Source organism: Mytilus californianus, unplaced genomic scaffold (genome assembly GCF_021869535.1).
Source record: "Mytilus californianus isolate M0D057914Y unplaced genomic scaffold, xbMytCali1.0.p SCAF_12, whole genome shotgun sequence".
NCBI classification, from domain to species: Eukaryota; Metazoa; Mollusca; class Bivalvia; order Mytilida; family Mytilidae; genus Mytilus; species Mytilus californianus.
In genome coordinates, this window is record NW_026262604.1 from 18,602,561 (window position 1) to 18,629,541 (window position 26,981).

The 26,981-nt window shown below is 32.9% G+C and overlaps 1 protein-coding gene across 3 annotated transcripts in view; it reads right to left on the bottom strand.

Moving 5' to 3' along the window:
- Positions 1 to 11,437: 11,437 nt before the first annotated feature.
- Positions 11,438 to 26,981, bottom strand: part of LOC127721487 (MYCBP-associated protein-like) — a 48,128-nt gene continuing 32,584 nt past the window's right edge. For 2 of the 3 annotated variants that reach the window (XM_052228241.1, XM_052228240.1), the window contains exons 13-21: positions 25,747 to 25,819; positions 24,752 to 24,939; positions 23,083 to 23,229; positions 21,516 to 21,632; positions 18,591 to 18,775; positions 17,031 to 17,149; positions 15,540 to 15,589; positions 12,262 to 12,483; positions 11,438 to 11,645 (exon numbers count right to left, since the gene is read on the bottom strand). In XM_052228241.1, coding sequence (XP_052084201.1) covers positions 11,562 to 11,645; positions 12,262 to 12,483; positions 15,540 to 15,589; positions 17,031 to 17,149; positions 18,591 to 18,775; positions 21,516 to 21,632; positions 23,083 to 23,229; positions 24,752 to 24,939; positions 25,747 to 25,819 — 1,185 coding nt within the window. In that variant the 3' untranslated portion in view covers positions 11,438 to 11,561. The remainder of the gene's footprint in view (positions 11,646 to 12,261; positions 12,484 to 15,539; positions 15,590 to 17,030; positions 17,150 to 18,590; positions 18,776 to 21,515; positions 21,633 to 23,082; positions 23,230 to 24,751; positions 24,940 to 25,746; positions 25,820 to 26,981) is intronic. The other variant, XM_052228242.1, reaches the window with a different exon arrangement.

Below are 26,981 nucleotides of genomic sequence, written 5' to 3' on the forward strand. Positions count from 1 at the left end.
GTCGAAATAGGATGAACGGATCATATAAACCCGAAGGATTTATATATATATATATCATTTTGTTTTATAATATGGAATACATGCATCCTGACAAAATTTGTGAATAATATTGGCAGTAATGATTATTTTTTAAGTGTTATTGTATATGCATATATAGTCAGATGATCACTCAGAAACTTGTTCATCTTGCCGTTCCTCCTATTTATCAATCTAATTTGACTCAACGCTGCATAAGCAAGATAAACCAGAAAAGGCAAAATTATTTATTGATAGGGTATCGGATCAGATGTTGAATATTCATATTGTAATTTTGTTCGTATTTAATATCTTCTCCTATCCTGAACATGTTCCCCCATTTTCTATCTCTTTCTATCTAATAGAATCCCGCAACCAATGATAACCGATATGTGTTACGTAATAATTTCAAGATGGCGTGAATATCGTATGAAACTAATCGAAACGGGGACGTTAAATCTGATGCAGGAACACATAAAATAAAAGAAAATAAGTTGAATATTACATAGATACAGGAAGATGTGGTATGAGTGCCAATGAGACAACTCTCTACCGAACAGCAAGCTATAAAGGGCCCCAAAAAAACATTTAAGAACATTTAATTTACAAAAGAACATTTAATTTAAACAAATTAAACACAAAACAATCGGGGAATAATCTTGGTGCCAGTGTTTATTATGTTTTTCCTTTGCAGGCACCAGAAAAAGATCTTACATGAAAAATTATCGTAATGTATACTGTAATGTTAAGGACTTAGATTTCTCTCGTAAGATTTTTTGAGAATTGAGTATCAGAACATTTTGATATTAGATTGAATGAATAGAGCAAGAACACATAAAATAAGAGGAAATTAGTAGAAAAAAGACAACTTAAGGTGGTACCTAACACTACAGGGAGATAACTCTGTAAAAATCAGCTTAACGTTTTAATTACGTTGTAATGTTAAGAAAATATTAAGCTTCTCAATGATCAAAATTAGTGTTTGTCAAACTGCTATATAACCAAAGAAATTTTTCTGATAAAGTGGTTGGTTCAAATTTTTTGAAATTTTTATATTTTTGTCAAAGGGTCAAAGTAAACATTTTGTCAAAATTTTAGGAAAATTAAACGAGCCAAATTAATATTAGTCAAGGTGTTGGGTACCACCTTAATGTAAAAAGAATTTTGCTTAAACACCCAAAAAGTGGGGATCAATGGCCAAAGCCAAATGATTACATTATTGTTTATTCCTTTGTAGATAATATAGTTACTCGTTTCTTTGAAAAGCAAAATATTGGTGAAAGTATACAATGTCATCCATATATGTTAAACAGGGAGTGCTACAACAAGTTGATAACAGTATGGATCAGACGTATTATCTTAACACATAAGCGGAAAAATAACAAGTGGCAGACACGATTATTATAAACATGTGACCTGAATACTATGTAAAGTAATCATTAAAATATGAAAATGATAAAAATAAAAAAATAAAAATATACCGAGTTATCTTTTACGACCGGGTACCTTTCAATCTATTACGATGCTATTTTCATTTTCAAGTCAAGCTGGGACATACAATAGTGCCGCAGTCAAGTATTGGTATCTTGCAAATACCTATTACAATCTTACGGCATTTTCATACAAAAATATACATTTAATATAAAACAAGGATATGTGGTATGATTGTCATTGGCAATAAATGAGACAACTATCAACCAGTCCAAAATGACGTGGATTAAAGCTAGGACATAATATATTAAAGTATAATAGTCCCAGATTAAAGCAACCTCACTTCTATTCCAACTTTATTTATATGTGCACGATTTCAGCGGCCCTATTCGTTTTAGTCCCAACTCCTAACGTTGCACTCATTTGGTGGCCAATCCCCCACCTTTCTTCATTTTCAAAATTCTGAATCCGCAACAAAATAATTACCAGTTCTACTGTCGAAAGTCTGTGGTTATCTCCGGCTAACTCCATTAATAAAAACTGGCCGACATGATGTAGCCAAGAGTATTGAAAGTGGCGTTAAACATTAACAAATCACTCAATCCTTTTACAGAAATGTTAGTGTAAAAACTTCTGGATACTCAATCCCTCTTTTTGAAATTTTCTAGAAAGATCAATACTGATTCTGTCAATGTTGCAAATCTGGTTATAGATGAGTAAATTAAATAATATGTTCTTATCTAAAAACACTTCAACAAATATCTACTAATACAGCGTGGCTTTTTTTTTCTTCTTCAGAATACTTTTGGTAATTTTTTAAGTGTTAAAAGTGTACATTCCCGAAGAATATCTGTTCTTCATAAAATCGAGTTTATTGATAAATTTTCAATAAATGACTGTACAAAAAGGACATGAACACCAGGAATGTGTAGAAAATTACAATAGAGATGGAGGTCATACGTACGTCAATGAGACCAAACTTTGCAAAAAAAACCAAAAGACCTATTTATAATTGCTTACATCCACGTTGTAATTTGGGCCTCGGTAGATACTAGTAGATGACATTTTTGGAATTATATCGCGACAGGCGCGGTTACAAACCCTTGAACACCATGAAACGTTTACAGAATTAAAAAAAAAATCGAAAAAATTGTTCAACCCCGCCGGAACACCCCCTTGTATCCGCTAATGCGCATTTCCTTATTACTGTACGTAAACATAAGGCAACTAGAGCTAAGACACGGGTGTCTTACAATACGTAAAACTCTTGAGGCGTAAAAGCTATATACAATTTGAGGAACTTAATGTTTTATTATATTCAGGGTTGTTGATCTGTTCAATATTAAAACTGTCAAAATATTTATATGAATGTATGCATGTTTTGGCGTTAATATTGATTCACTTATAGGGTCTTTGCATCGGCACTAAACACATTTATTTAAAAACCAGTTGTTGGCATGACACGGGTTATGTTCTTCTCATATATGTTATGATGGTATGATACTAAACCCCTAACGGGAAGGATTGTGCCTGATATTCATATGATGAAAACATAATCTTTCAATCAGTTTAATTGAAGTCTGGAGCTGGCATGTCAGTTAACTGCTAGTAGTCTGTTGTTATTTATGTATTATTGTCATTTTGTTTATTTTCTTTGGTTACATCTTCTGACATCAGACTCGGACTTCTCTTCAACTGAATTTTAATGTGCGTATTGTTATGCGTTTACTTTTCTACATTAGCTAGAGGTATAGGGGGAGGGTTGAGATCTCATAAACATGTTTAACCCCGCCGCATTTTTGCGCCTGTCCCAAGTCAGGAGCCTCTAGCCTTTGTTAGTCTTGTATTATTTTTAATTTTAGTTTCTTGTGTACAATTTGGAGTTTAGTATGGCGTTCATTATCACTGAACTAATATTTGTTTAGGGGCCAGCTGAAGGACGCCTCCGGGTGCGGGAATTTCTCGCTGCATTGAAGACCTGTTGGCACCAGAAAAAGATCTTACATGAAAAATTATCGTAATGTATACTGTAATGTTAAGGACTTAGATTTCTCTCGTAAGATTTTTTGAGAATTGAGTATCAGAACATTTTGATATTAGATTGAATGAATAGAGCAAGAACACATAAAATAAGAGGAAATTAGTAGAAAAAAGACAACTTAAGGTGGTACCTAACACTACAGGGAGATAACTCTGTAAAAATCAGCTTAACGTTTTAATTACGTTGTAATGTTAAGAAAATATTAAGCTTCTCAATGATCAAAATTAGTGTTTGTCAAACTGCTATATAACCAAAGAAATTTTTCTGATAAAGTGGTTGGTTCAAATTTTTTGAAATTTTTATATTTTTGTCAAAGGGTCAAAGTAAACATTTTGTCAAAATTTTAGGAAAATTAAACGAGCCAAATTAATATTAGTCAAGGTGTTGGGTACCACCTTAATGTAAAAAGAATTTTGCTTAAACACCCAAAAAGTGGGGATCAATGGCCAAAGCCAAATGATTACATTATTGTTTATTCCTTTGTAGATAATATAGTTACTCGTTTCTTTGAAAAGCAAAATATTGGTGAAAGTATACAATGTCATCCATATATGTTAAACAAGGGAGTGCTACAACAAGTTGATAACAGTATGGATCAGACGTATTATCTTAACACATAAGCGGAAAAATAACAAGTGGCAGACACGATTATTATAAACATGTGACCTGAATACTATGTAAAGTAATCATTAAAATATGAAAATGATAAAAATAAAAAAATAAAAATATACCGAGTTATCTTTTACGACCGGGTACCTTTCAATCTATTACGATGCTATTTTCATTTTCAAGTCAAGCTGGGACATACAATAGTGCCGCAGTCAAGTATTGGTATCTTGCAAATACCTATTACAATCTTACGGCATTTTCATACAAAAATATACATTTAATATAAAACAAGGATATGTGGTATGATTGTCATTGGCAATAAATGAGACAACTATCAACCAGTCCAAAATGACGTGGATTAAAGCTAGGACATAATATATTAAAGTATAATAGTCCCAGATTAAAGCAACCTCACTTCTATTCCAACTTTATTTATATGTGCACGATTTCAGCGGCCCTATTCGTTTTAGTCCCAACTCCTAACGTTGCACTCATTTGGTGGCCAATCCCCCACCTTTCTTCATTTTCAAAATTCTGAATCCGCAACAAAATAATTACCAGTTCTACTGTCGAAAGTCTGTGGTTATCTCCGGCTAACTCCATTAATAAAAACTGGCCGACATGATGTAGCCAAGAGTATTGAAAGTGGCGTTAAACATTAACAAATCACTCAATCCTTTTACAGAAATGTTAGTGTAAAAACTTCTGGATACTCAATCCCTCTTTTTGAAATTTTCTAGAAAGATCAATACTGATTCTGTCAATGTTGCAAATCTGGTTATAGATGAGTAAATTAAATAATATGTTCTTATCTAAAAACACTTCAACAAATATCTACTAATACAGCGTGGCTTTTTTTTTCTTCTTCAGAATACTTTTGGTAATTTTTTAAGTGTTAAAAGTGTACATTCCCGAAGAATATCTGTTCTTCATAAAATCGAGTTTATTGATAAATTTTCAATAAATGACTGTACAAAAAGGACATGAACACCAGGAATGTGTAGAAAATTACAATAGAGATGGAGGTCATACGTACGTCAATGAGACCAAACTTTGCAAAAAAAACCAAAAGACCTATTTATAATTGCTTACATCCACGTTGTAATTTGGGCCTCGGTAGATACTAGTAGATGACATTTTTGGAATTATATCGCGACAGGCGCGGTTACAAACCCTTGAACACCATGAAACGTTTACAGAATTAAAAAAAAAATCGAAAAAATTGTTCAACCCCGCCGGAACACCCCCTTGTATCCGCTAATGCGCATTTCCTTATTACTGTACGTAAACATAAGGCAACTAGAGCTAAGACACGGGTGTCTTACAATACGTAAAACTCTTGAGGCGTAAAAGCTATATACAATTTGAGGAACTTAATGTTTTATTATATTCAGGGTTGTTGATCTGTTCAATATTAAAACTGTCAAAATATTTATATGAATGTATGCATGTTTTGGCGTTAATATTGATTCACTTATAGGGTCTTTGCATCGGCACTAAACACATTTATTTAAAAACCAGTTGTTGGCATGACACGGGTTATGTTCTTCTCATATATGTTATGATGGTATGATACTAAACCCCTAACGGGAAGGATTGTGCCTGATATTCATATGATGAAAACATAATCTTTCAATCAGTTTAATTGAAGTCTGGAGCTGGCATGTCAGTTAACTGCTAGTAGTCTGTTGTTATTTATGTATTATTGTCATTTTGTTTATTTTCTTTGGTTACATCTTCTGACATCAGACTCGGACTTCTCTTCAACTGAATTTTAATGTGCGTATTGTTATGCGTTTACTTTTCTACATTAGCTAGAGGTATAGGGGGAGGGTTGAGATCTCATAAACATGTTTAACCCCGCCGCATTTTTGCGCCTGTCCCAAGTCAGGAGCCTCTAGCCTTTGTTAGTCTTGTATTATTTTTAATTTTAGTTTCTTGTGTACAATTTGGAGTTTAGTATGGCGTTCATTATCACTGAACTAATATTTGTTTAGGGGCCAGCTGAAGGACGCCTCCGGGTGCGGGAATTTCTCGCTGCATTGAAGACCTGTTGGCACCAGAAAAAGATCTTACATGAAAAATTATCGTAATGTATACTGTAATGTTAAGGACTTAGATTTCTCTCGTAAGATTTTTTGAGAATTGAGTATCAGAACATTTTGATATTAGATTGAATGAATAGAGCAAGAACACATAAAATAAGAGGAAATTAGTAGAAAAAAGACAACTTAAGGTGGTACCTAACACTACAGGGAGATAACTCTGTAAAAATCAGCTTAACGTTTTAATTACGTTGTAATGTTAAGAAAATATTAAGCTTCTCAATGATCAAAATTAGTGTTTGTCAAACTGCTATATAACCAAAGAAATTTTTCTGATAAAGTGGTTGGTTCAAATTTTTTGAAATTTTTATATTTTTGTCAAAGGGTCAAAGTAAACATTTTGTCAAAATTTTAGGAAAATTAAACGAGCCAAATTAATATTAGTCAAGGTGTTGGGTACCACCTTAATGTAAAAAGAATTTTGCTTAAACACCCAAAAAGTGGGGATCAATGGCCAAAGCCAAATGATTACATTATTGTTTATTCCTTTGTAGATAATATAGTTACTCGTTTCTTTGAAAAGCAAAATATTGGTGAAAGTATACAATGTCATCCATATATGTTAAACAGGGAGTGCTACAACAAGTTGATAACAGTATGGATCAGACGTATTATCTTAACACATAAGCGGAAAAATAACAAGTGGCAGACACGATTATTATAAACATGTGACCTGAATACTATGTAAAGTAATCATTAAAATATGAAAATGATAAAAATAAAAAAATAAAAATATACCGAGTTATCTTTTACGACCGGGTACCTTTCAATCTATTACGATGCTATTTTCATTTTCAAGTCAAGCTGGGACATACAATAGTGCCGCAGTCAAGTATTGGTATCTTGCAAATACCTATTACAATCTTACGGCATTTTCATACAAAAATATACATTTAATATAAAACAAGGATATGTGGTATGATTGTCATTGGCAATAAATGAGACAACTATCAACCAGTCCAAAATGACGTGGATTAAAGCTAGGACATAATATATTAAAGTATAATAGTCCCAGATTAAAGCAACCTCACTTCTATTCCAACTTTATTTATATGTGCACGATTTCAGCGGCCCTATTCGTTTTAGTCCCAACTCCTAACGTTGCACTCATTTGGTGGCCAATCCCCCACCTTTCTTCATTTTCAAAATTCTGAATCCGCAACAAAATAATTACCAGTTCTACTGTCGAAAGTCTGTGGTTATCTCCGGCTAACTCCATTAATAAAAACTGGCCGACATGATGTAGCCAAGAGTATTGAAAGTGGCGTTAAACATTAACAAATCACTCAATCCTTTTACAGAAATGTTAGTGTAAAAACTTCTGGATACTCAATCCCTCTTTTTGAAATTTTCTAGAAAGATCAATACTGATTCTGTCAATGTTGCAAATCTGGTTATAGATGAGTAAATTAAATAATATGTTCTTATCTAAAAACACTTCAACAAATATCTACTAATACAGCGTGGCTTTTTTTTTCTTCTTCAGAATACTTTTGGTAATTTTTTAAGTGTTAAAAGTGTACATTCCCGAAGAATATCTGTTCTTCATAAAATCGAGTTTATTGATAAATTTTCAATAAATGACTGTACAAAAAGGACATGAACACCAGGAATGTGTAGAAAATTACAATAGAGATGGAGGTCATACGTACGTCAATGAGACCAAACTTTGCAAAAAAAACCAAAAGACCTATTTATAATTGCTTACATCCACGTTGTAATTTGGGCCTCGGTAGATACTAGTAGATGACATTTTTGGAATTATATCGCGACAGGCGCGGTTACAAACCCTTGAACACCATGAAACGTTTACAGAATTAAAAAAAAAATCGAAAAAATTGTTCAACCCCGCCGGAACACCCCCTTGTATCCGCTAATGCGCATTTCCTTATTACTGTACGTAAACATAAGGCAACTAGAGCTAAGACACGGGTGTCTTACAATACGTAAAACTCTTGAGGCGTAAAAGCTATATACAATTTGAGGAACTTAATGTTTTATTATATTCAGGGTTGTTGATCTGTTCAATATTAAAACTGTCAAAATATTTATATGAATGTATGCATGTTTTGGCGTTAATATTGATTCACTTATAGGGTCTTTGCATCGGCACTAAACACATTTATTTAAAAACCAGTTGTTGGCATGACACGGGTTATGTTCTTCTCATATATGTTATGATGGTATGATACTAAACCCCTAACGGGAAGGATTGTGCCTGATATTCATATGATGAAAACATAATCTTTCAATCAGTTTAATTGAAGTCTGGAGCTGGCATGTCAGTTAACTGCTAGTAGTCTGTTGTTATTTATGTATTATTGTCATTTTGTTTATTTTCTTTGGTTACATCTTCTGACATCAGACTCGGACTTCTCTTCAACTGAATTTTAATGTGCGTATTGTTATGCGTTTACTTTTCTACATTAGCTAGAGGTATAGGGGGAGGGTTGAGATCTCATAAACATGTTTAACCCCGCCGCATTTTTGCGCCTGTCCCAAGTCAGGAGCCTCTAGCCTTTGTTAGTCTTGTATTATTTTTAATTTTAGTTTCTTGTGTACAATTTGGAGTTTAGTATGGCGTTCATTATCACTGAACTAATATTTGTTTAGGGGCCAGCTGAAGGACGCCTCCGGGTGCGGGAATTTCTCGCTGCATTGAAGACCTGTTGGTGACCTTCTGCTGTTGTCTGTTCTGTGGTCGGGTTGTTGTCTCTTTGACACATTCCCCATTTCCATTCTCAATTTTATGATAGACATTTAATAAGATCTATAGTATAAAATATTTGAATATTTATCTCGAATAATGACTCGGTATATAAAAATGTTGGGAAGGATATACAAACTCATACAGAAAGTGATGGGTATTGGTATCTTAAACTTATTATTCACCTTATTTGTTAAGGATGTACACGTCTGAGGAGCCAAAAATTTCTTGAATTAAACTTTTTTGCTTAACCTGATTTTTGGGTTTATATGATTGTAACAAAGTAATTGATGAAGAAAAAATCATATGGTGGTGAACTTCTTTTTTTGCTACGGCCATTTGAAAGTACGCAATTTTTGATGATTTTCCAATTTTTCATCAATCTTTACTCCATTTTTTGGGCTATTATCATGAAAAAAATCATAGTTTCCCAATTAAACTTTTCTTCATACTTTCACTAAAGATGAAGAGGACCAATCTGAATAAATTTAACCTACAAAAACTATAGGTTGGTGTTGATATTAGAAATTTTTATAAAACTTTGTTGCTTTTTTGTGTCAAATTGATCATGCTGTCAATTTTGTGAACTTTGGGATTTTTCTATTTTTTTTTAACAAAAAGCATATTATTTCAACTTCTTTGTTATAAATGATTGAAAATATACATATCTTAGAATTTTGAATGGAAAGAAATGATATGGGATGTACAAATTTTTGGTAAAAATCATTTCTTTGTACCCTCACCCATTTTCTCAACATTTTGGCTGATGACACTGACCGGATTGGTTATAAAATTTGAAAATTTTATTACTCAAAAACTACTTATTGTAAGTATACAATTTTTTCAAAAAGTTTAGTTTGATTATAATATTCTTTAAATTCATTGATATTTTCCCCTTGTATCACATGTTTTGGAAATAATTCCCGAACGAAATTTCAACAAGACTGAAACATTAGAAAAATACATCCTTAATGAACTGATTTTGCATATGTGGCGATTTCGCCAATAACACAAAAAATAGGGACTAAATTTATCGGGATTTAACCCTTTTTCATAAGTGGGGAGAATTGGTAAACAAGAGGGGTGAGTTGGTGGAAATGTGGGGCGATTTGGCAGTGGGGCGAGTTGTCTTGCTACCGTCGTTGAACAAATAAATATGTATAGTTAACCTATACCAATTTAGTATCCAACAAATAATGAATCCTCAGTAAAACGTTTTTCAACATTTTACATATTTAAAAAAAAAATGAAAAAGTTACTCACAACAACATATAAGAGTTGAAGGCATTTTGATACAAAATTGCAAATTTTACATGTTTTTTTAATAATTAATTTTGCATTAAAGAACATTTCTAACTAAAATCTAATAAATTATGGGACAGGAATGTGTTAATTACAATTAGACATATCTGTCGTCAGCTGTGAATAAGATAGTCCATAACAAAAATCTATTTTTGTTGGCTTCCGTAAAATTTTCGAAGGGATTACCTCAACTTCTTCACTGTGGACTCTTTGGTTTAATAGCTTCCTTGTAAGCAGCAACCTAGATTAAGGAAATTATGGTAGGATATGAAAGCTCTTGAATATCATATGAAATGGGAGATATATACTCTAAAATTTTGAAATTAATGTGTGCATTTATTATTGTGAATCCTTGACCTTGATAAATGCGAAATCTATTAATGCGATTGCAAAAGTATTATGAAAGAAAATCACTACTGAAATTATGAATGCAAGTTTTTATTATTGGGAACCTGATACTGTCTCACTTTTCGCATTAATAAAAACATTGCAATAATTTTTTTTCTGAATTGATAGTACTCCATATGCAGGTTCTGCTGGAATGGTGCTTCATAGAAATGAACAATTGGAAAGCTGAAATCATCTATTTGGTCATAAATTTTTGTCAATTGATACAACTGCAGAGGTTGAACCCTGAACAGTTGGGACGTGTATGGACACTAAATTCAAGCCTGATACAGCTCTGAATTTAAATTGTGATTTAATATTTGACACAGCATAGGTTTCTGACACAGAATGAATGTGGTCAAAGAACTGAAAATTTTGAAATTGGACTTTTACCTATCATGAATGCTTCATCATTGTCGCCGTCGCTGGAAAAGCAATCCCTATGACTTTCATCGCAGGTGAGACAAAAATTGCTTGTTTTTTTATCCTTTTCTCCCCTAATTCCTAAGCGGATACAGCCATCACCCCCCAATCCAATCTTCCTTTTGTGGTATGGTACCTTGTGGTACAATTTCATACAAATCCATACACTTATACTCAAGTTATGTCAGGAATCCAGAAAAGTGTTTACTTTTGGCCCAAAATTACTACACGGTTAGGACCATAACCCCCTAAATCAATCCCAACCTTCCTTTTGTGGTATAAACCTTGTGGTACAATTTCATACGGATCCATACACTAATACTCAAGCTATTGACTGGAAAGCAAAAGTCTACAGATGAGGACATCGCTGTACCATTATACAGCCGAAAATTTTGCAGTCATATGAAAAGGAATGAATTACAGAATGAACTTTATTTTATTCAAAAAAGTATAACATCTGTGCAAGGTAAATATTCTTCAGCTGTTAAAGTTATGTCACATATTCATGCAAGATAGTCAATTTTTGTGTTTATATCCATTGTTATATCTGCCTGTGTGAGGTTTCATCCAAGTCGATGAAAATTGATTCGATTCTATCTATAGCCTCTTGTAACATGGAATAGCCCTACAATATACAAATTAAAGATTTAAATAAATATACAGAAACAAATCTTAAAACAATCATAAAGTTAATTAAGAATCCATATATCCTTAAGGGAGAGTCATTGGTATATATTTCCTCAGATAGAATTTTCTTATACTCTGCCAGAATGAAGATTTTTCCATGCTTTTTTCAAAAATATAATAAAAAGTATGGGTCACTGTGCTATTTTTCAAGCTACAAGTTGTGCAAAATTGCCGAAATTTGCATAGATTGTTCATGAAATAACACTTATGGTGAATAAAAAGAAATCTATGAGATAGCATTTGGAAATAAAATATGAGAAGATAGGTTTAAATATATGCTTTAAGAAAATAAAAATAAAAAATGGTGTCACCCACCTTGTTTTCTTGCTACAAGTACAAACATTTGTTATATGATAAATCAGTCTGAATAATGCGATAAATCACTTATTTTTCTTAATTCCAATAAATAGTCTGGACCATTAATTGTCAATCTGTCTCAAAATTTTCAGATTTAAACAAAGAACTAGACCTACTAATTTTCCCTGTAAATTTACCTGCATGTATATATTTCCTCGTAATTTTACCTGCATGTATAATTTTCCCTGTAAATTTACCTGCATGTATAGCTTTTCCCTGTAACTTGATAGTTGTTTAGGCGATGCTGTTTCTAAAAGTGGACTAAAACTTTCCAATTCCACATGGTGTGGAGGGAGAGGGATTGGTATAGGGGGCATAGAATCTTTCTGAGGGGAAGCAGCTCCTTTCTTTCTGTTTTTCGATGCTGAGGTGGCCATTTGCCTGCCGTGTGAGGGGGATAAAGTATTCTTCTGTTCATTCTGAAAAAAGACATTTTGAGGGTCTGGATAGGGTTAACAGAATAGAGAATAATGAGATACTTAAATGTAAAGGATAGACAATAATGAGATACTTAAATGTAAAGGATAGAGAATGATGAGATACTTAAATGTAAAGGATAGAGAATGATGAGATAATTAAATGTTAAGGATAGAGAATGATGAGATACTTAAATGTAAAGGATAGAGAATGATGAGATACTTAAATGTTAAGGATAGAGAATAATGAGATACTTAAATGTAAAGGATAGAGAATGATAGGCTAAAATATAAAGAATATATAAAAATGGCCTCAAAAATTTAAGAATCCCCTATAGAGACCCCCTCACTAAACCTCCATATAATGTGTAATTCAAAGTATCAAAAAACAGGTATCAAGTATACTTCAGAATGTAAGAAAATTTAACATGAAAAACATTCTATTGTCAGTGAAGTTTTTTTTTCTTTTGTCATAGAAATCACATATCAGTAAAATCTGGATTTCAAAATGGTTAGTTACAGACGGGTAGATTGAGAATTTTATGCTGGTTGGGGTTTCCATTCAATCAGAATTATGGATACTAAATTATTACAGTAGAATCAATTTATGAACTTTTATGCTGAAACAACATGTAGCTTGTATTCAGGGAAAGTATATGTTTTTTGGAAAGAAGACTATGGATTTTTATGCACCTGTCCTAAGTCAGGAGCCTGTTGTTCAGTGGTTGTCATTTGTTGGTGTGATTCATAGGTGTTTCTCGTTTCTCGTTTTTTCATATAGGTTAGACCGTTGGTTTTCCTGTTTGAATTGTTTAACACTAGTTATTTTGGGGCCCTTTATAGCTTGCTGTTCAGTGTGAGCCAAGGCTCCGTATCAAGGGTCCGGAAACGGTCATATATGCCAGACATGACCGATTTGGAAACTGAAAAGACCGAAATGATTTATTGGGATTTAGGTCTTTTTTTTTTTTTTACAGAAATAATTTCGGTCATTTCATTGAGATCAGGGTTTTATCGGTCGCCATTTTGAACTTATTTTTGTTTTCAGGTCATCAAGAAAAATAGATTTGTTTGAGACAAAATAAAAATTTTATTGATTTGTGTTAGTGATTTAATAATATTGATCATTAGTCTGTTGTTTATTCTATAATGTAAGTGAAAACAATGTACAGGACTCTGTCGAGTCACACCGTGGGGTAAGTCTGGGTTCAAGCCACTAGGTTTGTTTACATAGTAATTATCACCACTTGAGGATAGTAATCAATGTCCAGGAAGTTTGAATTCGGCTTGGGTGTCGTTATTGTCTTGATTAAAGCCATAAAGGCCATGTACACAAATCTCACCTGTAAACACCTGTTAAGCAATAAAAACAATATGGCGATTTGCTGTGCATCAAATTTAACGTTTTAACCATTCTGACCTAGATTTTCCCAAAAAGATATTATTTTATTCATTAAAGAAGTCAAATAACACTGTTGACTCGAGAATCTGTCCATTTTTATCCAAATAAAACATATAATCCATTTATAATCGATCAGCTGATTTGGTCAACGTTTGTTAAATATAGATTTATGTTTACTGAGTTTGCGCATGGAAAATGGGGATCAACATGGGTTAATTGATGATCTTATTTGAAAGATCGATTTTACTGTTAACTTTTCGGTAGGAAATGGCAGATAAAGATATTAATAGATTTACAAAAGTGGTAAAGCGTATAATTTATAGGAATGCAGAATTAAAAAAAAATGTTTAAAAAAGGAATTAAAACTAAATAACGTAATTTAGATTTGAAGCCATACAGCCTATTTAAGAAATATACTCAGCGAATGAACAATCTCGATTTCTTTTTGTTTTTTTTGCACTTCCGATTTTTTGAAACCATCTTACTCACAGAATGTAATGGGCGTTTTCCTTTCTTTTGTTTTCCTGGCTAAACTTCCGATTTTTACCCAAGTGAAGCCATACATTCTCTCTGGACTGTATTACAATGCAATTGTTTTTCATTGAACTGTTGTAATTGTGTACAAACTTCTGTTCAGATAAATTATTTATTTATTTAAAATCATGAATTTTATTATTAAATTCAATTGTTATCACTATACCAGACTTGAGTTATTTATTCAAAGAAAAGTTGAATCATAGTTTCCCCTTTTTGATCCTCTTATCGTAAACCAGGTGAATACACATTATCTTGTTGTGTATTAGGTAATCACTTACACTCATCCAAACAGCAGCAATTTGAACAATACAAACGATATCTTGTACATGCAATAAGAAACTCAACACAGTTTATTAATTGGTTTACATAACTTTATTTCAAAATGATGAAACATGCCGTAATTATTCCTCTTTTAATTTATGCAAATTTAAAGGGTTATGCATACGACCTCAGTGATGCAATACACAACAACAAAACTTCTCCTCGTGTAGTTTCTAACTCAGAGACATCACTGTTACTGTTAGATCAGGGTACAGTTACACTTGTTTGACCCAATACTTCACAAAAAAGGACTTTACTTGTCCATGTGCAAGACTTGTCACCCTCAGAAAAATGCATTATTGTGCATCACGATATTATTACATCACAAAAAAAAATGACCGAAATGACTTGGGAAAATTTCCGGATCCTTGCTCCGTATAGAAGGCCGTACTTTGACCTATAACTTTTTATACATTGTGACTTGGATGGAGAGTTGTCTCATTGGCACTCATACCAGATCTTCTTACTTGTATGAAGCGCATTTATCCTCAATATCTAATGCAAAATCATGGACAGGTAAATTTTTGTTCAAAATGGTCTACATAAATTTTGCTTTCACCAAAAGGTTCATTTCTGCAAATTTGTTTGTTAGTTTAAGCATTTGTTAAGTAAACAATGACATCAAAGTACTATTTTTTGTCAGGGAAGGGCTACTTTTACATATGTTCTAAATTGAAGTGAGTGAATTGGTGGTCTGACACCTTCTCTGGGAGAATATATCTGTCATGGCTATGTGCTTCCTTAAACTTCATTTGTATTTCACACTAGTTGAGGATGACAGCCGATAACTACAACTTACCCCTTTCTTTTGCTTTGGTAGTATAGAATTTCTCCTCTTGCTCTTTTTATCTGAAAATGAAATTTAGAGGTCAATTCTTAGCTAGAAGCATAACAAACAAACCAGATTCATTAAGTTTTCATCAAAGAATTCATAGCTCAATAAGTTTGTATCATACCTGCTAATTGTTTTTAAGGGATAAACATTTTTAAGTAATTTTCACATGTTTTTTTTCTTCAAATAGTGTCATCTCTTCATTTTTCTTTTTGATGATCAACTGGTTGTTTTATTAAACTGTAAGAATCTTGTACTTCTTAAAATTGTCACAAATTTGGTAAATATGATTATCTCTCAACCAATAAAAAACTCAACTTGACCTGTTAATTCTAATTGATTGATTGGTGTTTAACGCCACTTTCAGCACTATTGGCTATTTAATGGCAGCCAGTTTTTTTTGGTGGAGGAAGCCAGATTTCCCAACGCGAACCTACCACCTTTGGTATGAAAGCTGACAATACTAGTCAATTAAGATTGTAGTCAAGTGCACCTGCCACATGTGGGATAAGAAACTCACAACCTCAATGTTGACAGGCTGGTCAATTGGAGTACTTAGACCACTCAGCCACTGAGGATCCTGTTAATTCTTATGATATGACTATATTATACAAAATATGGAATCAATTCATTCATACATAACAGGGTAAAGTGCAGAACACTGATATATTATTTTATTACCTTTCTAGTAGGGCCACAAATTCTGCAAATATTGCTAAAGCATAAAGAAAGTCAAATTTGATCACTGAAACCTCTGATGATATGACTATAACCAAAATACCTACTAGTAATCAATCCATTCATGTTTACTGTGGATTCATTTATTTTCGTGGGCATGAATTTTTGTGGATTGAGGAAAATTTGTATTTTCGTGGATATTTGATTTTGTAGTTTTGCCAATCATGCATGCAAAGCCTATATAACATTTGTAATTCATTGAACATTTGAATTTGTGGGTCACCCGTGCCCACGAAACCCACTAAATTTGGTATCCAACAAATAATAATGAATCCACAGTAGCAGAAAAAGAGAGGAAACCGGTATTTTCAAAAGCACAAACAAGCACAAAGGCACAAAGCTTTCAAAAAGCTGCTCAACCAGACCAAAATTCAATCAATATATATGTTTCTTCCTAAGATATGACTTTATACAAATAATTTTTCAATGGGTTAAGGCATTAAAGAAAATATGTGTGGAAAACAGAATTTTTCTAGCAATTTGTCTGTAAATGGGCCATAATTTTGCAAAAATCCCTCAACTGGAATGGATTTAATGACAAAGCTCTAAACAATTAATTGCACCAAGATTTCAGAAAACTAATATTTTTCAGCAGATTTCTTATTCCAATACCTACAGCTTCTGAAGAAATCACTCAACCGGAATAAAACTGAAAATTAAATGTATCACAATGGGTTGTGTTTGAAAGCCTCATCACTTGGATGCCTATATATCACATACCTCTTTTTTCCTCATTATTTTCCTCTGGTTCCAGTGGATTGACAGGAAAACCAGTTTTGTAAGCCATTATAAAGGCTGAATGGGTGAAACTTTCTATCATCTCATGAAGCACTTGTTGACTGAAATTGATGAAGGCAAGCATCTAAAACATGTAAACCCTACCACATTCTTTATGTGTCTATTTCAAGAACAGGAAGTTGTAATCTGATGGTTGTTGTTGGTAGCTGTCTGCCATATTTGTTTTTTGTTCATTGTTGAAGTTTAAATCAGGCTTTTATTTCCTTTTTTAAAATTGTTTCACATTTATTCATACAGGTTTCTTTTATAGCTTTCTGTACAGTATGGGTTTTGCTCATTACAGAAGGTCATATGTTAACCCTCGAGTCTAGAATAAGTCATATTTTCCAGTCATGACCAATTCTTAAAAGTCCTCTGACAGAAATATATTTAAATGCATAAAATAGAAGCAGGATACAAGGAGTTTATATTGGAGGAATTTATGCTTTATTTGTTCCGTAGTTAATTCATGATGCATGTGAAAATGTATGGCACTGCCGATTGTTTATTTTCGTGGGTACCAATTTTCGTGGATTGAGGAAAACTTGCATTTTCATGGATTTTTTATTTAATGGTTTTGCCAAAGTTTGTATATAAGACTATAGTAAATGTGTTATTCGTTGAACATATAATTTTGTGGTTTACCTGTAACAACGAAATCCACAAAAATTTGTTTCCCACAAATAATAATGAATCCACAGTATGTTAATGTCAGCCTGATGACAAGTTACATGAAGGTCTGATTTGTAGTCCCCACAAAAATGTGCAACAAAAATTTCATATCATGTGTAATGATAGATGACTGCTTAACGTCCAATGGCAAATTAATATGCAGATTCAGGAGGAGAACATGTTACTGTAATATGAGTATTTACCCTGCTTTATACTGTACTGACACGCTGAGAAGGATTTTTAATGTGCTAGTTTACAAGGTAACAGTCCTCAGGAAGCCAGACACATTATTCTGACTCTGAGCCAACCAGTCTTTGGCAGCATGCTTAGTGGAGAAGCAGCAAATACCAAGTTTAAAGTCTTTGGTTTGACCCGGTAGGGGTTCGAACCCACGACCTTCGGTACTCAAGGCGAACACGCTACCACCAGACCACCAAGGGGGTTTGATATTAAGTGTAAGAAATATAAGTATCTTCAAACAGGAAGTTGATGATTGATAAATGAGAAAATGCATCAACAGGGTAAAGCATGTTCACATGAAGACCTACTAAAAGTAGTAATACTTGTTCATGGGACAGTTCATTTTAATACAGGCCATCTTTGCCTTCCCGATTTAAACAATGTTGATTTCCATATTTTTTTAACACTGTAGGTATATTGTATATAAATCTGTATTTGAATGATTTATACTCAACATGAGAGATAACTCTTATATTAACAATCAGAGGGAGATAACTCTTTTAACAATCAAAGACAGATAATAAGATTAAGACCCAACAAGAGAGAGATAACTCTTATATTAACAATTAAAGGGAGATAATTACATCTTACCATATATGATTATGCTGCAGGTTTATGTTGGTGTATGGTGAAAGATGTTTAAAAGACATGTCTGTAGTCAGAGTAGTGTATTCATTTGTTAGCAAAAGTTGTTTGGTGTACTTCTGTTGTAAAAACTCTTCATAATTATCATGATCTGCAGATGGTAACTCCATTGAATCCAGCATACATATTGCCTACCAAATAAAAGGAAAATTGTATGAGGGCTATTCCATTAAAATGTATGTGGGAGGGTAGGAAGGGACTTTCAAAATCACTCTACAACCAAGAATTATTTTTTAGATAATTTTGCATAATGGTCATAGAGGCATACTGAAAAAAGTCCCATGACCCACATTCAATGGAGGGGGGGTTTCCAGGGATTGGAACCCCCCTTTTTTTATACGATCCATGCTTTTGAATGGGGACATATGGTTGGGTTAATATCCCTAATGCGCCTCGAAATGAGGAACTCAAAAGTTGTGTGTAAATAAAAAATCTCTGTGTAGTGATATTGGACATGTTTCTATTTTTTACAAATGACTGAGCTTAACCATTTGTGGTGATTAGGAAAGTAGAGGAACATAGAATAAATGTGTAAAAACTATGGAGCTATTAAATGTGTTCAAAGTATTAAATTTTCAAAGAACTTATTGTGTTAAAAAAGGGATTTTTTACCACAAGGAGCCGCATCACGAAAGGATGTTCGGGGTATGCTAATTTACGGAAAAAGTAATCTCACTTCGTACCCCGAAAATTAAACCACATATGTGAAAATGTCACAGCTTCGAAATGAGCTATCATACATATCCAAGTTTACGATATGGACTGAGCTACAGGAAAAAAAGTTACCATTACCGCCTATGGAAAAACAGTTAAAGATATTGACCCAAATTACAAGAAGAATTTCAGCAGTTTTCAGACTGATTTATGGATGATGGCACCTTGTACACCAGAGAAAATTGTGAAAATAACGGTTAGTAGTCTTTTATTTATACCTAGTTATCCCAGCTGGTTTTAGATAAACATTATCAATAAAGATCAGCAAAAATTTTCGCTTTTGAAATGCATTACTTGCATGGGGCTGAACACTTCTTTTAGGCACAATCATAACTTTGTTTACCCCGAGAGATCCAAAAGGCACTTGTTATTTACTTGAAGAAGGCATGAACTGCTTATGGAAACATTTAATATTATTAAATTGTAAGTAAACATGACACAATAAAGTCTTTGTTATGTAATTATCATTCCGGTCTACAGGAATAACTGATGATCAAAGGAAATAACACTCTTCATACGAGTAAAGTGAGATACATCATCACATGTGCTTTTAACCAATAATTTGACTCCTGGTCATTAGAATTATATGCAGACAAACATGTATTTAGAAAATCATGAACTATTATATTTTAATGCACACTAGCAAATCACAAGATATTGTCTTTTCTCAGTGAAAAAGGGGGAGGGTCAAACCTTTTGAAAACAATAGTGCTGCACCTATTCAACTATTAATGCTACTATTCATTGCTCCTAATATAAAAGGTTTAAATGAAGGTTGATAAGCCACAAGGGAGAAGCATTTCTCTTTCTTTGTGATAAAACTTTCAAAAATTTGATTTTTTCTCTCTCAATAATACTTGTGCATTTAAATCAAATGACAACACAGCCTGAGTAAATTTTTTGTCTTATTTCAGTTCCAGACATATCATTACTATTTAACCTGAGACGGCAAACTAGAGGTTTTAAAAAGTTCTGAATAACTGGTAAGCATTTTGTTTTATTAGGCAAGCTCTAAATTGTTTATTTATGGTATTTATGCAATTGAAATTACAGTCAGTATGTCAAAAATATGCTGATATGAAAACTGTTGCTATGGTCTTGATATTATATAAAAAATACCATTACCGCCTATGGAAAAACAATTAAAGATATTGACCCGGTTGGAGCCCACCCTTTATCCTGGGATGGAACCACCCCCCCCCCCTTTTCCCCCTTTTAATAATGGCTTGATCCGCCCCTTCATGAAGCAGTATCTACCTACCCTTCTGATATCACCTCATGTTTTTAGCAAGGTTCATGTTTCTGTCTTTAATTCTAATGTTGTGTTTTGTTGACCTATTGGAATTTTAGCCTAAATTCAGAACTCCACTGAAACTTTAATGAATCAACAAAAATATAAAGAATAATATTCCACTGGATATTTATTGGAAAATCTTTGGAAGTTTCATTGGAAATTTCACTGATCTTCCATTGGAATTACAGTGTTTTGGATGAAACTTAAATGGGATTCCATTGGAATATTTTTTTCCACTGAATACCAGTGCAATTTCACTGGAAATCCAGTGGGATACCATAGACATTTTGAGAGGGGAATTGCTCGTCTTTCTTTGTATTTTCGTTTTGTTGCCGTAGCATTGTCACTTTCTTCTAAACTTTATATATATATGAGTTTTGAAATGTCTACTTGGTACCTTACGACTCTTTTTTTATACATATTTTGGTTAGCACAACATTCGCTTTGTGAATAACCATCATTGGGTAAATGGAAAATTAATAAAAATAATAATATGCACCTATAGGACAAAATGTGCCGCTCACACTATAAGATTTCCATATACAGTGAAGCGCCAAATCTGACACCAAAACCCTAATTTAACATAATTTGTTTTAAAATTTCACATCAAAATGAACATGTTAACAAAGTTTCAAGAACCAAATTTAGTAAAATTATGAACTTGGAAATGTGTTTTTTACTTGAATTTGTAGAGGTGATATTTTTTCATATAAATCTACCAGATATTTTTTTCTTCTAAACAGAATCTCAGATACCTGTGTTACGCTAGACTCTAAACAAAATAAACGTTTTTTACGGATTTGTTTACATTCACTTATCCAATATCTTTCATTTCACTAATTATGAATAAGCCGAAACTCTACCTGCTTCATATTATTAACTGTAAAAGATGCCTCTGGTTTCCTTGTCATGAGATCACTGTTACAAACAGCATCATGCAACTCCTCCATCTGCTTAAGCTTAGCACTGTGGTAGAAAAGCTGAAACACAATAGTTTATTCACTAATAATAATTCAAACTTACTTGAAATTACAAAAGAATTATCAATACTTTTAGTATATCAAAGAAAATAATAGATTATCTCCCCTTTTAACATTTCTGGGATTATAATCTTACATGCACATCTGCAGATAAAGCTCAACAACTGTGTAAAGTTTCAAAAATATCCATCTAGTAGTTGAGAGGTATCTGGGATTATAAGGTACATGGATGAACATCAGACATTTATGGCAGACAACAGTTTCCAAGCTTGGGATTATGACACATAAAAAATGTGGCAGGGTTATTGGTATACACAACAGAATTGATCAAAACCATTTTAATTATTTAAATTTCAATTTTCAAATTATCAGGTTTCAAAAAGCATAGTAAAATGACATTACTAGAACCAGATTTGATGACAAAATATTTGTAACAAATGAAATAATCCTATAATTCTTTGGCAAGATACCCTTAACACTTCATCATGTGTTTGGCCTTATCACTAATTTGGCAAGAAACCCTTAATATTTTTTCTTTGGCCTTCTCACTATTTTGGTAAGAAACCTTCAATATTTTTCTTTGGCCTTATCACTCATTTGGCAAGAAACCCTTAGTATTTTTCCATGGCCTTCTCACTATTTTGGCAAGAAACCCTTAAAAATTTTTCTTTGGCCTGATCACTCATTTGATAAGAAACCCATATTATTTTTCTTTGGCCTTATCGCTCATTTGGCAGAAACCCTTAATATTTTTCTTTGGCCTTCTCACTAATTTGGCAAGTAACCCTTAATATTTTTCTTTGGCCTTATCACTAATTTGGCAAACCCTTTATATTTTTTCTTTGGCCGCATCACCAATTTGGTAAGAAACTCTTAATATTTTTTCATTGGCTTTATCATTAATTTGGCAAGAAACCCTTAATATTTTTCTTTGGATTCACACTAATTTGGCAAGAAACCCTTAATATTTTTCTTTGGCCTTGTCACTAATTTGGTAAGAAACCCAGAAACCTTTGATATTTTTCTATGGCTTCTCACTAATTTGGCAAGAAACCTTTACATTTTTCCTTGGCCTTGTCACTAATTTGGCAAGAAACCCTTAAAATTTTTCTTTGGCCTTATCACTAATTTTGTAAGAAACCCTTAATATTATTTTTGGCCTCTTAATATTATTTTTGGCCTTATCACTGATTTGGCAAGAAACCCTTGATATTTTTCTTTGGCCTTATCACTAATTTTGCAAGAAACCCTTAATATTTTTTCTTTGGCCTTATCACTAATTTGGTAAGAAACCCTTAACATTTTTCTTTGGCCTTGTCACTAATTTTGCAAGAAACCCCTTAATATTTTTTCTTTGGCCTTATCACTTATTTGGCAAAAAACCCTAAATATTTTCTCTTTGGCCTTATCACTAAATTAAGCTTCATATTTTTTTCTGTAGCATACTTACGCCTGGATATGACTGACTAAATTCTTCTTCTAGTGACAAGTATGTTACTATGGGTGACAATAACCTTGTAGGGATCACGACCCTTGAAGTGATATTTTGTATGTAGGAATTAACAATATATGCTATTTCTTTCTGCATAAACTTTTTCTGAAACAAATAAATAAATGCTTGCAGCTATAGAAACTTAAAAAAATAATTGTAGACACAGATATATGTCTTGCCTGTGTAAAATGTTAATTTTTTTAACAAATGTTTCAATTGTATACCAAATATCATTGATCTACCACTACTGGTTCCTCTTCAACTGATCTCATCACAAATATTTGTTAATGCCTCTGTAATTTCTTTGAACAGATACAAAAGTTAACAAATTTCTTTTCTTTTATCTAAAACATTGTCACATTTCATTACTCTTTTATTTTTTTACAACAGTCTACTTTTCAATGGAACACATTCAGTAGAACACATTTATTAAAAACCATAGAATTTTTTTATTTTTTAATAATTTGCAGAAATGTAGTTTATATCATGGCTTTCTCAAATATATAATAAAAAGTATAGGTCACAGGGCTATTTTTTCAAGCTACAGGCTGTGCAAAACTGTCAGATTGTGTGAAGATTATTCATGGAAAACACAATTTTGTGTGATAGAAAGAAACTAAACCATAGACTATTAAGTAAAAATATGAGAATATATATAGCTCTTATAATGTAAGAACGTCCCCAAATTAATTTCCGTTCTCTAAAATTAGTTTGCCTCAACTAAATGTTACGACACTTATACACAATGCCACAAAACACAGATCAAGTTTGTATTTGGGTGGCGTCACTTTTACTGTTCAAGAGTTACGCCCCTTCATAAATCTGTGTCCCATGGATGCATTCTCCATTTATTCCTTTTATGTTTTGTAAGCCCATACAGACTTACAGACGGACAAGGGTAACATTTAATGACCCCTCCGCCGCCATTGGGGCATAAAAAACAAGTGAAACTACGAGCTACTGCTCACTGATGATACCCCCGCCGCAATTTTCAACTACTTGTCATATGTAAAATGATGTAAGTGTTCGGTAAACAGGAAGTTGTTGAGTGATGAATCTGAAAACGCATCACACAGTATAGCTGACTTATATAAACCCTGAAACCAAATTTCAGAAATCCTTATGATGTAGTTCCTGAGAAAGATGCGACGAGAAATATTCATGGGACGGATGGACAGACAAAGGTAAAACAGTATACCCCCACTTTTTTTAAGGGGGGAATAATAAAGGTCACAGGACTCGTTTTCCTGCTAAAAAACAAAACAGGTAAATTCATAACATATTCCAGTATAAAAGTTACATTATCTGAGTTATCTCCCTTTATATGGCAAAGTTTAAAAAACTGCTATATTACAATCCAAGATAGCGGATGACACCTGAGCTACCTTAACTACTTTAACTAAAAACTTTAACCTGATACAGGACAGACAGACAGACAAACAGACCAGAAAACACAATGCCCTACTTCTAATTAGTTCAGTCATAAACAAAAACTCCCCAACTGTACCTTAATTTCAGCATAAAAATCACAAGAAGTTCAGTCATATACAAAAAATCCCTAACCAAGCCTCAGTCTCAACATACAAAACACAAAAAGATCTATTAATCAAATACCCCCTAACTGTACCTCAATCTCTGCAACATGATCAGGATGTATTATAGGCTCAGAAGCTATGGCTTTAAAGTTGATGAGGATATCTGCTCCACCACAAAGAACAGGACGGGTCTTTAACTTCCATCTTTCTTTAAAGTTTCCAGGAAAATCTGACTTGAACATGACAGGAAGTTGTATATCACCCCCTGGTGGTAAAATACCTAAAACAGTACATATTTTTATTGTAAAATTTTTCTGCTATTTTAATGTAATTGCACATGCCTATGTCATTTAATTTGATATTTGATTAGAATAAAAGATAAAATTTCAAAAAAAGGTCAAATATGAGTTTGTGATTGCAGATTCTGTGTCCATGTTTTACTGACAAGGATCAGACACTGCTCTTATTTACTTTCCCATTTTTTGAGATCCTAAGGTTTCGACGTAATGATACATACCTTCTAAAATTGAACGCAAAAATCAAATCAGTTAATGTAAAAATTATCAGATTAATTGTTGATAAAATGCTACCAAATATTTCATACTTGTGCTTGACATTTTAAAGATGTCTGTTTTTTGGCAAAAAGGAAGAATGAATTAAACTGTATTGCAAAAAGAGATGAAGCTTGATGCCGAATATCAAGAAGCTTACACTAGATAAATATGATAGAAATGTGTTACTGACAGATAGGTCAAATAGGTAGACAAAAAGAGGAAAACCAGTACACCCCACCACCTTTGGTGCTTCGGTATAATCAATATTTGCAAATAGAGATATATGAATGTTGACAGGCGTGTATTCAGACTGGGGCACATCTGGCGCTCAACCTCCCCCCCTTCCCCCCCTGAAAAAAAGAGAAAAAATGCAAGTTATAGGTAAAATTATGGCCAATTTTTTGTCAAAATATGATCTTTCTAACTTCTTATTCTCAGTAGCATCCCCACCCCACACACACACTTAACCTCAAATCCTGGACCCAAGACCGAATGTTCTAAAATGTTTTTTTCCACAATAATATGCCACTTACCATCCTCTGTGAAGAAGTAATACTGTTGAAGTCTTCTCTTCACAAATCTAAATGGGTTCTCTACTGGAACTTTCTGCAAATTAAAGTTTATTAGAGGCATTTTCATCAATTCTATTTAACCATTCATGTGAAACAGAATTAAAATATTATATGCTCATAATCTTTCAATCAGTTTAATCTGGAGCTGGCATGTCAGTAACTGCTAGTAGTCCTTTGTTCATTTATGTATCATTGTCATTTTGCTTAGTTTCTTTTGTTACATATTCTGACATCGGACTCTGACTTCTTTTAAACTGAGTTTTACTGTGCGTATTGCTATGTGTTTCTTTATTCTACATTGGCTAGAGGTATGGGGAGGGTTGAGATCTCACAAAACATAACCCCGCCGCATTTTTGCGCCTGTCCCAAGTCAGGAGCCTCTGGCCTTTGTTAGTCTAGTATGTTTTTTGTCGAGCCTTCGACTTTTGTCGAAAAAGCGAGACATAGCGATCCTACATTCCGTCGTCGTCGGTGTCGTCGTCGGCGGCGTCCACAAATATTCACTCTGTGGTTAAAGTTTTTGAAATTTTAATTACTTTCTTAAACTATCCTGGATTTCTACCAAACTTGGACAGAAGCTTGTTTATGATAATAAGATTATATTCAAAAGTAAATTTTGTAAAAAAAAAAATCCGTTTTTTCCGTATTTTACTTATAAATGGACTTAGTTTTATGCCAGGAAACATTACATTCACTCTGTGGTTAAAGTTTTTGAAATTTTAATAACTTTCTTAAACTATCCTGGATTTCTACCAAACTTGGAAAGAAGCTTGTTTATGATCATAAGATAGTATCCAGAAGTAAATTTTGTAAAAAAAAAATTCCATTTTTTTCGTATTTTACTTATAAATGGACTTAGTTTTTCTGCCAGGAAACATAACATTCACTCTGTGGTTAAAGTTTTTGAAATTTTAATAACTTTCTTAAACTATCCTGGATTTGTACCAAACTTGGACAGAAGCTTGTTTATGATTAAAAGCTAGTATCTAGAAGGAAATTTTGTAAAAATTTTGTTTTCTTTTTTTTCTGTATTTTACTTATAAATGGATTTAAATTTTCTTCCAGTTAACATTACATACAGTCTGCAGTTTTAAGTTTTTAAAACATTTATTAGATTCATAAACTATCCTGGATTTTTACCAAACTTGGACAGAAGCTACTTACAGTCAAAAGATAGTATAGAGAGGAACATTTTT